Genomic DNA, 13,443 nt, shown 5'->3' on the forward strand with positions numbered 1-13,443 from the left:
AGGAGAGAGGCAGGGCTTCCGTTTTGAGTCTCTTGTGGGTTGGTTGATGCTCAGAAATCTGTAGGCGATTGTCCTTCCTCACAGCAACTTGCCAAGGCAGCCTCTTGGGTTGGTTCCGAGGCATGAGAATGGACAGGCATGGTAGGATTGAGAGGCCAGTGGCTGTCAGTGCCAGAGAGGAACCAACATAGGTCCCTCAAAGGTCCCAGATGCACAGGTGGGACACCACTCAGCGGGCATCCCAACTCCACCACCATCCTGGTCTTTTGAAGGGAGCAGAGAAGACCTACTCTGCCCACACGCCAAGTGCCAACTTTGTGAAATCCCCTGGTGGCTTATATTAAACGTTCTTCTGGAGGGACTTTGAGGACACTGTCCATTTCCAGGCGAGCTCCGGCTACTTCCTGTTGGCTCGGGCTGTAGGTTCCCTCGGACTGGCGTCTTTTCCGGGCAGTGACGATCATCAGGACGAGGATGATGATGAGAAGAAATAGGCAGCTGCAGACGACTGGCACTGCCACTTCAACCAAGGGGAAGGGGAAGGCATGGCCTGGGAGACTCCCTCTCTGCAGAGAAAACAACAAAGTTTAGTTTAGTTTAGTTTATTGTCACTGCACCTCCTACAATGAAATTAAATGCCTTCTTCTGTGTACATTATAACTATAACAATAAAAACACACACATCCTTCACATTCAATATAATTGAATTGAAAACCCCTAATATTGCATTAATATTGCACTATATCATAGACAATTTCACATTGGCTGTCAAAGTTGGACCTTAAGGAAGGCTGAGCGCCAAAGAATGGAGGTCTTTGAACTCTGGTGCTGGAGAAGACTCCTGCAAGTCCCTTGGACCGCAAGGCCATCCAACCGGTTGGTCCTAGAGGAGATCAACTCTGACTGCTCTTTAGAAGGCCAGATCCTGAAGAGGAAACTCAAATCCTTTGGCTGCCTCATCCTGTGAAAGATTGAGGGCAAAAGAAGAAGGGGACGACAGAGAAGGAGGTGGCTGGATGGAGTCACCGAAGCAGCCGGTGTGAGCTTAAATGGACTCCAGAGGATGGTAGAGGACAGGAAGGCCTGGAGGAATGTTGTCCATGGGGTCGTGATGGGTCGGACACGACTTTGCAACTAACAACAAAAATACCATAGAACTCAATATAGTTACTGTTCTGGGATAGAAGCTGTTTTTCAGCCTATTTGTCCATGTTTTTATTATCCTGTACCATCTGCCAGATGGTAATAGTTCAAAAAAAAGGGTGCCCAGGATGAGATGGATCTTTAAGGATGTTTTGAACTTTCTTAAGGCAGCAGGAGCTCTAAAGCTCTTCCAAAGAGGGGAGAGGGCAACCCATGATCCTCTGGGCAATGACGTTGACCCTCTGGAGCGCATCCTATCTGCCCCTGTGCAATTGGCAAACCAGACACAGGTGCAATAGCTTAAAATACTCTCTATGGAGCAGCGGTAGAAGGTCACCAGGAGTTTTCATTCAGTTGTTTCCTGAGAAGTCTCAGGTCGTATCCTGTGGCCCCTCCCCCTCCATGAGCATTGCAAGGGCTCACTTTTCTGGCCTGCCAGCAGCCAGTGGAGGTGGTGGCAGACTCGGAGAGTGAAGAGTTTGGGGAGGAACATGGGCCAATCCTGGAGTCTGGGGAAGGCTCTGATGGAGGCTCTGCATTGGAGGCTTAGAGGGGGCAACAGCAGTCCGACAGTTATCAGCTGCCTTCAGAGTTGGGCAGAAGAATAGCTGGAGCCTGTAGGGAATGAAAGAGGAGCAACTGGGGAGTGGAGTTTGCAGGAGGCAATTAGTTCAATTCATTCGGGTGAAGATCTGTCCCAGACTTCTTGCCAAGGAATTGCTGCTACAGAGTGGAGTTTGGAAGATATCAGCCTGGCAGCTCTCCAAGCCTGATAAAAGTCTGTAGTTGTGAAATCTCTTGAAAGACTGTTGGCCGGGACTTTGCTGGAGAGGAATTCCCTTTAAACTAAATAAAAGGGGTTTTATCGGGACGAGGAGTGGGCTTCATGATCTTGGGAAGCCTAGGTCGGAACACTCATGGCCCCACTCTCGCGAGTAACAGGTATTCGCCTGCCCTCCCACGAAATCATCCCCCTCCCCCGCTCTGGGCTGCCAACCTAGAAGAGGTTGGGGGACTCCTCTGTAGAAGTTGGAAGGCTGAACTAAGGAAAGGAGAACAGGAAGACCCTACACCATGTCTATACCATTCTCTTCTTGAAAGCCTCCAGTGATGAAACTCCCACTACTTCTGTTCCATGGGTTGATTGTTCTCACTGTCAGGAAATTCCACCTTATTTCCAGGTTGAATCTCTCCTGGATCAATTTCCATCCATTGTCCCTCGTCTGACCTTCAGGCTACCTAAAGCACCTTTTCAAAATACTCCCTCCACCTGCAGAAGCTCTCTCTCCAACCAACCTGGCGCAGCTTCCTCACCGAGCCACGTGAAGTCGGTGTAAGCCGTGCTAAAAATACCAGGTTGTGATCTCAACAGTGGAGACACCTGACAGCCTAGCAACGCTGGGATAGAAACCAGGACAGGGAGAAGTATAAGTAGATCAGAAGTGGATTTTAAGGTCTACATCAAAACAAGTGCATGGATCTGGGACGCCCTCTACTTGAGCAAGATCATTGCATTAAGGATTGCTTTGGGGCAAGAGCTCGGTCAACCAGCTTGGAAAATGGCCTTATTGTGTGTTTTTGTGTCTCCTCCACCACTCCTCCCAGATCTTCAGATGCTCCTCAGCCTCTAATCTTCCAAAGACTCTTTGTCTTGGGCCCCCCTGAAATATTTTGAAGACCACACAGCTTCCAGCAGGAAACTACAGGTAGAACTTCCAACAGTTCATTTAGCGACTGCTCCATGTTACAATGTGTTCTGACTTAGCAATAGCAATAGCAGTTAGACTTATATACCGCTTCATAGGGCTTTCAGCCCTCTCTAAGCAGTTTACAGAGTCAGCATATTGCCCCCAACAGCAACCCGGGTCCTCATTTTACCCACCTCGGAAGGATGGAAGGCTGAGTCAACCTTGAGCCGGTGAGATTTGAACAGCCGAACTGCAGAACTGCAGTCAGCTGAAGTAGCCTGCAGTGCTGCATTTAACCACTGCACCACCTCGGCTCTCTTAGGCCTTAGGCCTCCCAAGATCATGAAGTAGACTCCTCGTCCCGATAAAACCCCTTTTATTTAGGTTAAAGGGAATTCCTCTCCAGCAAAGTCCCATCCAACAGTTTTCAAGAGATTTCACAACTACAGACCTTTAGCAGGCTTGGAGAGCTACCAGGCAGATATCTTCCAAACGCCACTCTGTAGCAGGCAATACTTGGCAAGAAGTCAGGAACAGATCTTCACACGAATCAATTGAACTAATGGTCTCCTGCAAACTCCACTCCCCTTTCGCTCCTCTTTTATTCCCTCTGGGAGGGGACATTCACCATCCACCTGTGGCCTTCCTCCCAAGTCGACCCCTGTTCTTTAGCTGTTCTCTTCTCCTGGCAGCTCTGCGCATGTGAACACTGGGAACAGACTCCAGCTGTTCTTCTGCCCCACTGATCTCCGACTCCAAAGGCAGCTCATAACTAGCATACGGCTCTGGCCCCCTCTCTGCCTCCGATGCAGAGCCCTCATCAGAGCCTTCTCCAGACTCCAGGACTGGCCCAGGTTCCTCCCCAACCTCCTCACTGTCCGAGTCTGCCGCCAGATGCACATGCTGTGACTTGTGACTACTGCAGCATTCCAATGGCTGGCAACTGGTTCCTGTTTATGACGTTTGCTGTGCCCCCTTTTGCGACCTTCTGACAAACAAAGTCAATGGGGAAGCCAGATTCGCTTAACCAATTGTGTTACTGACTTATCAACTGTGGTCAGAAAATGGGGCCAAACTCGCTTATCAATGGTCTCATTTAGCAACAGAAAATTTGGGGCTCAATTGTGGTGGTGAGTCAAGGGCTACCTATACCTTAGACTGAGTTTTGATGGTAGGTCAAGAACTTGTCTAAATAACCCAGAGGTGTCAAACTCAAGGCTTGGGGGTCAGATCTGGCCTGCAGGATGCTTAGATCTGCCCTGTGGAGCTGCCCTGGAAACAGTGAAGGACCAGCCTGCAATGCCATTCCCAGAGAAAATGGAGCTCGGGACGGAGTTCACGAGGGCCATAGTTGGCACTTCATAGCTCCGTTTTTGCTGGCAGAGAGTTGCAGATGGCCATCGCAGCTGAAACGGAGCTCAGGAGCTGGTTTTCACTGGCAGAGCACTAGGGCCATCACAGGTGCCCCCGACACGAGTGACATCGAGCTGGCCATGCCCACCCTGGCCATGGCCCCCATGGTCAAACACAACTCTGATGCGGCCCTCAACAAAATTGAGTTTGACACCCCGGATGTAACCAATGTAACGCTTACTCCCCTCCATCCAAGCACTGAGAGGGTGAGGAACAGGGGTGGGATTGAAAACTTTTAGCAGCTGGTTCTCTGCTCGCCAGCTGGATGGGCATGGCCTACTCGGATCTCCTGCACTACAGCAGGTGGGGGCATTTTTTTTTTGCCTCTGGGAGGATGAAAATGGCCTACCCCTGGCTCTGGAGGCCAAAACCAGGCCCGTTTCCAGAACTTTCGGGAGGCTTGTTTTTCCCACCCTGAGACTTCAGCAGGGGGCCTGTGCTTACCTGGCTTTGTGGAGACTCCTAGGAGGTGCAGGGTGGGAGGGGTGGGGCCAGCCAGTCCTTGCAACTACCAGTTCAGCGAACCAGATGTAAAATTAGCATCTGGTTTGCCCCAAAACAGCCCAATCTGCTGAATCCCACCCCCCTGGTGAGGAGGCATGAATTACAACCTCCCTGGTTTATTCTTGGGAAAGACGTTAACTCCTTTTCTGAGTCAAGTGTAGGGAGGGTGGGAAACCCGACCCCATTATTCTGGAGGGGAGGGAAAGAGAGGCTCTTTCTTACACTGACATCACAATATTCCCCAGCGTAGTTGGCACCACAGATACACCAGAACCGATTCATGGCGTGCTGGCAGGTCCCCCCGTTTTTGCAGGGGTTGGGGTCGCAGTCGCTGACGTTGATCTGGCACCTGGAAATAAAGCGAGGTAGGGATTAGCCACTGCCTTAAAGAAATGGGGAACGGGGTGAGGATCCAAGAGGCCAAACAGCTTTTAAAGAGCCCCCTTTAATCCTGGAAAGACAGGGGTTGGTGATCAAGAACGTCACCGTACTTTTCCCCCGTGTAGCCATCCTTGCAGCTGCAATTGGCTCCCCAAGGCCCACTGAGACATTTGCCGCCGTTCAAGCAGGTGAAGTTCTTGCCGCATTGTTCAGGGGGGAAGGGCCACCTGGGATTTAAGAAAAGAAAGAGGAGAGGAACCTTGATTTAGAAATCAGACGTTATATAGATGTGCTTCAAAAGGTCGACTATCAACTTGCTCTTGCAGCCGTAGGGTCCTGTGATGGTGAACCTGTGGCACGCGGAGCCCTCTCTGCAGGCATGCCAGTCGTCACCCCAGCCCAGCTCCATGGCACATGTGCATGCGCCTCCTGCTGGCCTTTGGGTATCTACCATGCATGTGGGGCGGGGGTACAGCACAGGCAGGGGACATGTGCACGCATGCACGAGGGATGGGCCCTTGTTCCTTAGCTGTTCCCTTCGTCTGGCAGCTCTGTGCACTGGGAACAGGCTCCAGCTGTTCTTCTGCCCCACTGATCTCTGACTCAGAAGGCAACTGATAACTGTTGAATGGCCCTAGCCCCATCTCTGACTTAAACACAGAGCCCTCATCCGAGCCTTCCCCAGACTCCAGGACTGGCCCAGGTTCCTCCCCAACCTCCTCACTGTCTGAGTCTCCCACCAGCTCCACCAGTATATGTCAAGTTCCTATGTGGCTCACTGTCCTCACCTCTGCTGTCCCACTGATTTATGTAGTCAGACAACCGATTGTCCTCCTGCACTGAGGTTAAGACTGAGATGACTAGATGGTTTGGTTGGAAAAATGTCTATGGAGATTCTCAATCATCCAAGTCATGGTTGTCCCAAAGATGCTTTCCACCCGCACACACCCCCAAGCCAACTGGACTTAATTGTTTTTTTTCCCCTTGAAAACATTTCGCTTCTCCTCCAAGAAGCTTCTTCAGTTGTTGGATGAACTTCTGGAACTGAAGAAGCTTCTTGGATGAGAAGCGAAACGATTTCAAGGAAAAGAACCAAGAAAACCCAGTTGGTATTTTAGAAAAGTAGGTTTGGGACATCTGGTTGGAAAGAGAGATTGAGGTGGGATTCCCACACCTCTTACCTTGTGTCCCAACTCCGAGAAAGAGCAAGAAAAGAAAACCATCTCCAGAATTCTCATTCTTGCCAGTTCAGACTTCCTACAGACTTACTCGCAGTGGGGGCCAGAGTATTCTGGCGGGCATTTGCAGGAGTAGCTGTAGACGTCGTCCACACAGGTCCCTCCATTCTGGCACTGGTGCCTCACACAGTCATCTACGTTGATGTGGCAACGTTTCCCGATGAAACCCTTATGACAGATGCACTGGAAGTCCCCCAATAGGTCTTCGCACTGGCCGTGAAGACACGGGCTGGATTTACAGTCATCTGTGTTGGCCTCACACAGCGGCCCTTCCCACCCAGGCTGGCAGGCACAGTGGAAGGCGTTGAAGAGGTCCAAGCAGGAGCCTTCGTGATGACATGGACTGGAAGAGCAGATGTCTTCTCCTTGGCAGCCCAGACGAAGGGGCCTGCTGGACACCTGAACGAACTGTTCTGGCTGTGGGTAAAAAGGGTGGCTGGCCAGGGGCAAAAACAGCCCCCCAATGTCTACGTGTCCCAGGCAGCCCGTGAAGTTTTCAGCCAAGACGATAAATGCTTTGCTTCTTAAGAAATCCAGGTTGCCGGCATTACCCAGGAGAGTGGTATTGGTGGATTCATCCAGTTGGAGGTGCCACCTCGATGAATAAGCCAAGGGCTCTTCCATGGTCAACGAGAGGGTGTGCCAGGAGCCATCAGAGATGGACACGGGCCTGAGAAAGTTTGCTCCCTCCACTCCATTCCCACTCCGGATTTCAACCAGGAGCGAAGAGTTTTGAATAGCCACCAGAAGAGAGTCTACTTCCTCTACGGCTTGTATCAAGACGGCATCACTGTCCCGCGTTCTGAAATCCAGGTGGAGGCTGTGAAGAGCTCTGGTGATGGACCTATTTGCCATGAATTCAACCGCGTCGTGCTCGTCAAATGTGGCATGGGCCAGACCTGCAGGATGACATGGTAACCAAAGATCATGAGTGGAAGGGTTGTCCAGTGGAGAACACCAAGGAGCAGGGGTGAAATTCTGCAGTTTCTGACAGATTCTGGAGAACTGGTAGTGGAAAATTTGAGTAGTTTGGAGAACTGGCAAATACCAATAGCAATAGCAATAGCAGTAGACTTATATACCGCTTCATAGGGCTTTCAGCCCTCTCTAAGCGGTTTACAGAGAGTCAGCATATTGCCCCCAACAATCCGGGTCCTCATTTTACCCACCTCGGAAGGATGGAAGGCTGAGTCAACCCTGAGCCGGTGAGATTTGAACCGCTGAACTGCTGATCTAGCAGTAGCCTGCAGTGCTGCATTTAACCACTGCGGGCCCCAGAGTGGGGAGGGAATGGGGATTTTGCAGTATCCTTCCCCTGAAGTGGGGAGGGAATGGGGATTTTGCAGTATCCTTCCCCTGGAGTGGGGAGGGAATGGAGATTTTGCAGTATCCTTCCCATGGAGTGGGGAGGGAATGGGGATTTTGCAGCATCCTTCCCCTGGAGTGGTGAGGAAATGGAGATTTTGCAGTATCCTTCCAAAGCCACGCCCATAGAACTGGTAATTAAAAAAATTGAATTTCACCACTGCCAAGGAGCACTTCAAAGATCTCCACCAGGAAGTTCAAGGAAGATGAACGCTGGTCAAAGACCATTCTACGACCATCACCAGGAGTGAAATACTAAGCTGACCAAGATGCATAAACAGAGTTCCTTGCAAAGAGAAATCAATCAAAGGAAAATGTGTAGAGATTCTCAGTCCTCCAGGTCATGGTTGTCCCAGAGGTGGTTTTTTTTCCAGGAGGCAACTGGACTTTCGTGGTGTTTTTTAAAAAATTTTATTGAACAAACATTAAAAACATTGGATATAGAGCAACCTTTCTGGCTTTGTCATTTCCACACATATTTTAACATAACAACAAATACAGTTTCTACTTATCGTGCATAGCTACATTGATCTTATTAACACAACCTTTATCCTCCTTGATACAGTTATCTCTGTATTATCCAGTTCCAGTTTTACAATCCTCAAAATATTCTGTCCTTTTCCTCCTTTCCAACCGTTGATACATTTTGTTCCAAATTTCATAATATTCTGTCTCGTCTCTATTTTTGATTTCTAGTGTCAGTCTGTCCATTTCTGCACAGGTCAAAATTTTTCATTATTACCTCTTCTTCGGTGGGGGCATCTCTGTTTTTCCAATTTTGCGCATATACCAATCTTGCTGCGGTTATCACACGCAGCATTAAATACGTCACTCCTTCACTATATTTTTTTTTCTTTTATTATTCCTAATAGGAATCGTTTTGGTTTCAAATGTATCTTTTGATCTAGCATCTCTTCTAACCATGTCTTTATCTGATGCCAAAAATCCTTGGCTTTTGTACATAACCACCACGTATGATGGAAAGATCCTAAAGCCAAGTTACATTTCGAACACTGCGAAGGATACTGGGGAATGTAAGGATTTATGCTCCTTGCAGACAGCTGGTCATTTGCATCCTTTTAGAGCAGGGCTGTCAAACTCCTGGCCCATGGGCCGAATGCGTCACAAGCTGGCCACGCCCAATTTAGCGAAGGGGGAAAATGTCCTGATACATCACGTGACACCGCCATGAGTTTGACACCCCAGTTTTAGAGGGTCATTGAAGCACTTGGAGATTTATCCAGAGGAAAAATTGCAGAGTACAGAAACTATTTGCACCATTCAGGTGACCCTGAGGACACAGAGAAGCCTCCAAGTAGCCTCAACGACCCTCTAAAAGGATGCAAAGGACCAGCTGTCTGCAAGGAGCATCAATCCTTCCATTCCTCACCATCATCCAGTCAGAGCTGAAGAAGCTTCTGGGATGAGAAGCGAAACATCTTCCAAGAAAAACCAAGGAAGTCCAGTTGCCTCCTGAAAAAGGATCTTTGGGACAATCGGAGGAAACATAAGTCATAATAAATGAAAGTTTTCTTGAGAAGTTAAACAAGCGGACATGAATCATTTTTCTTGAGCTTCTTCTCGGAGGCAGGTGGAAAAACCCTTGTTTAAATTGAATTTGAATTTCCTGGAATGGAAAACAAGAGAGCACAGAGGCTTACAAAAAAGAATGTTAGGGATTTGAGCATGACCCCATGACTTGGATTAAAAACTACCGGTAATACTTTTAAGCCATCTTTTTAAAGAATTAGCAGGCTGAGTGTAATGGGATCTACCACAGATTTGTACTAGGCTGAGAGCAGAAGGAAAGGGTCTCCAGATACTTAGTGACCCTGCTTTTAAAAAAAACACACATAAAAACGACACTTCTGCAGTTGCCTACAATTTCTGGAGCAGGGGGGAAATTCAGCAGGTTCTGGAGAACCATTAGCGGAAATTTAGAGTAGTTCAGAGAACCGGCAAATACCACCTCTGGCTAGCCCCAGAGTAGTGAGGGAATGGGTATTTTGCAGTATCCTTGCCCCAGGAGTGGGGAGGGAATAGGTATTTTGCAGTGTCCTTCCCCCAGGAGTGGGGAGGGAATGGAGATTTTGCAGTATCCTTCCCTCAGGTGTGGGGAGGGAATGGAGATTTTGCAGTATCCTTTCCCAGGAGTGGGGAGGGAATGGAGATTTTGCAGTATCCTTCCCCCAGGAGTGGGGAGGAAATGGAGATTTTGCAGTATCCTTTCCCAGGAGTGGGGAGGGAATGAGGATTTTGCAGTATCCTTTCCCAGGAGTGGGGAGGGAATGAGGATTTTGCAGTATCCTTTCCCAGGAGTGGGGAGGGAATGAGGATTTTGCAGTATCCTTTCCCAGGAGTGGGGAGAGAATGGAGATTTTGCAGTATCCTTTCCCAGGAGTGGGGAGAGAATGGAGATTTTGCAGTATCCTTTCCCCAGGAGTGGAGAGGGAATGGGGATTTTGCAGTATCCTTTCCCAGGAGTGGGGAGGGAATGGAGATTTTGCAGTATCCTTTCCCAGGAGTGGGGAGGGAATGGAGATTTTGCAGTATCCTTTCCCAGGAGTGGGGAGAGAATGGAGATTTTGCAGTATCCTTTCCCAGGAGTGGGGAGGGAATGGAGATTTTGCAGTATCCTTTCCCAGGAGTGGGAAGGGAATGGGTATTTTGCAGTATCCTTCCCCCAGGAGTGGGGAGGAAATGGAGATTTTGCAGTATCCTTTCCCAGGAATGGGGAGGGAATGAGGATTTTGCAGTATCCTTTCCCAGGAGTGGGGAGGGAATGAGGATTTTGCAGTATCCTTTCCCAGGAGTGGGGAGGGAATGAGGATTTTGCAGTATCCTTTCCCAGGAGTGGGGAGAGAATGGAGATTTTGCAGTATCCTTTCCCAGGAGTGGGGAGAGAATGGAGATTTTGCAGTATCCTTTCCCCAGGAGTGGGGAGGAAATGGAGATTTTGCAGTATCCTTTCCCAGGAGTGGGGAGGGAATGAGGATTTTGCAGTATCCTTTCCCAGGAGTGGGGAGGGAATGAGGATTTTGCAGTATCCTTTCCCAGGAGTGGGGAGAGAATGGAGATTTTGCAGTATCCTTTCCCCAGGAGTGGGGAGGAAATGGAGATTTTGCAGTATCCTTTCCCAGGAGTGGGGAGGGAATGAGGATTTTGCAGTATCCTTTCCCAGGAGTGGGGAGGGAATGAGGATTTTGCAGTATCCTTTCCCAGGAGTGGGGAGAGAATGGGGATTTTGCAGTATCCTTTCCCAGGAGTGGGGAGGGAATGGAGATTTTGCAGTATCCTTTCCCCAGGAGTGGAGAGGGAATGGAGATTTTGCAGTATCCTTTCCCAGGAGTGGGGAGAGAATGGAGATTTTGCAGTATCCTTTCCCAGGAGTGGGGAGGGAATGGAGATTTTGCAGTATCCTTTCCCAGGAGTGGGAAGGGAATGGGTATTTTGCAGTATCCTTCCCCCAGGAGTGGGGAGAGAATGGAGATTTTGCAGTATCCTTTCCCAGGAGTGGGGAGAGAATGGAGATTTTGCAGTATCCTTTCCCCAGGAGTGGGGAGGAAATGGAGATTTTGCAGTATCCTTTCCCAGGAGTGGGGAGGGAATGAGGATTTTGCAGTATCCTTTCCCAGGAGTGGGGAGGGAATGAGGATTTTGCAGTATCCTTTCCCAGGAGTGGGGAGGGAATGAGGATTTTGCAGTATCCTTTCCCAGGAGTGGGGAGGGAATGGAGATTTTGCAGTATCCTTTCCCAGGAGTGGGGAGAGAATGGAGATTTTGCAGTATCCTTTCCCCAGGAGTGGAGAGGGAATGGGGATTTTGCAGTATCCTCCCCTGGAGTGGGGAGGGAATGGAGATTTTGCAGTATCCTTTCCCAGGAGTGGGGAGGGAATGGAGATTTTGCAGTATCCTTCCCCTACCATGCCCACCAAGCCATGCCCACAGAATGAGTAGTAAAAAAAAATGAATTTCACCACTGTCCTGAAGGAACACTTACAAATGTAACCAGAGGGGACATCCACACAAGTGGTAGGTGGAGGACACAAATCTTGTTGGCACCAGACTTTCTCCTCACAACATTTTCCTGTAAAGTTGGGTGGGCAACTGCAGTTAAAGTCATTCCAGGTGACAGTACAAAGACCCCCGTTGAGGCAAGGAGAAGGCTGAAAGAAAAAAAGAAAACACGATCAGGAGAAAAGCAACCCTGTTTTCCCTCTGGAAATGAAACAGAGCCTACAGTTTGAGTCCTAATGGATTAAATCAAGGATCTCCAACCTTGGCCATTTCACGATTTGTGGACTTCAATCCCCATAATTCCTCGTGCTGGCTGTGGAATTCTGGGAGTTGAAGTCCACTAGTCATAAAGCTGTCAAGGTTGGAGAACCCTGGGTGAAATGACTAAGAAAGTTGTGTTCTGTAACTTGTATTAGATATGGAATTTAGGTATACTTCCATATCTACATCTTCTTTGCACTTCTTGGTACACCCAGATTTAATTTCTATTTGTACCAATCCACCAATAACAACTATCTCATTTTCTCTCTTTTAATTCCTCTCTCATTCCTCTGACCCCAGGTTGGAGTCAGGGCAACTGAATGGAACTGAATGTTTACTGGCCGGATGTGCTCCCTGTTGCCAATGCGGAGTTTTATTCAGCAGATACATTCTCATTGTGCCCAGAGAGAGAGATATCAGCCTCTACCTAGGATTGAATTCCTGGCCTCCTGATTGTGAGGCCACCTCTAGCCCACTCTCTCGTTTTGATTCCTCTGTGCCACACAAAAATGTAAACATTGGTGAGGCACCACACTTGCATGCTCCTTTTCTCCTCAAGAGTCGCAGTCTTTGAAGACTAGCCTTCCAGCCAAAGATGATGAGTGTTGGGTGAGGTCTGATTGACTATTGAACGAGGAAGGAAGGTTGGACTCAACCTGAGGAAATCTCTCTAGATGTTCAAATCAGGAGTGATCCAATGTGTACAGGCAATAGAATTCAGAACCTCAACCAACATCATTCCCATTCCTGGTGCCTCTAGATCAGTGTTTCTCAGCCATGTCCACATGGTGGACTTCAACTCCCAGAATTCTGCTGAGGTTGAGAAATGCCATTCTAGTCCCATCGATCCAACCCATGGCAAGATTGAATCACCACAAGGCATGCAGAGAAAGTGCATCCTTGCAACTGGAAATGTTTGTTCTGACCTAGGCTTCCCGAGGCAGTAAAAATCACACGCTTAGTCCCCAAAACCCTCTTTTTATTTCAACGGCTGCGAATTACGTTCATTCACAGCCCGTAATGAGTCACAAACAGTTTGTGTAGACTCCGACAGAGGATTGCCAAAGTCTTTCGGGATAAGGCTGATAAGGACCCACCTTTATCTCCCTTGAAACTCTGCCAAAGACTGAATTGCCAATTAGCTTGGCAAGGCCAAATGGAGCACAGAGTCAAAACGGAGCGTCAGAGTTTAAACCGACCAGAACGAACAAAGTTGCTTCCTGCAAAAGCTCATGTCCGTTTGCTCCTCTTTTATGTCTTATGGGGGGGGGGCAATCATCTCCAAGCCTTACTCCCGAGTCGCCCCTTTTGTCTTAACTGTTCTTGCCTTCTGGCAGCTCTGCACATGCGTGCACTGGGAACAGGCTCCCCCTATTCTTCTATCACGCTGATTTCAGGCTGCAGAGGCTCCAGAGGCAGCATGTAACTCCCAG

At 48.9% G+C, this 13,443-nt stretch overlaps 1 protein-coding gene across 1 annotated transcript in view; it reads right to left on the reverse strand.

Moving 5' to 3' along the window:
* Positions 1 to 309: 309 nt before the first annotated feature.
* CRB2 (crumbs cell polarity complex component 2) overlaps positions 310 to 13,443 on the reverse strand; it is a 64,037-nt gene continuing 50,903 nt past the window's right edge. The window contains exons 9-13 of the mRNA XM_032233526.1: positions 11,733 to 11,898; positions 6,399 to 7,266; positions 5,240 to 5,356; positions 4,971 to 5,097; positions 310 to 566 (exon numbers count right to left, since the gene is read on the reverse strand). Coding sequence (XP_032089417.1) covers positions 336 to 566; positions 4,971 to 5,097; positions 5,240 to 5,356; positions 6,399 to 7,266; positions 11,733 to 11,898 — 1,509 coding nt within the window. The 3' untranslated portion in view covers positions 310 to 335. The remainder of the gene's footprint in view (positions 567 to 4,970; positions 5,098 to 5,239; positions 5,357 to 6,398; positions 7,267 to 11,732; positions 11,899 to 13,443) is intronic.

This window comes from Thamnophis elegans, chromosome 16 (genome assembly GCF_009769535.1).
Source record: "Thamnophis elegans isolate rThaEle1 chromosome 16, rThaEle1.pri, whole genome shotgun sequence".
Classification (NCBI taxonomy): Eukaryota; Metazoa; Chordata; class Lepidosauria; order Squamata; family Colubridae; genus Thamnophis; species Thamnophis elegans.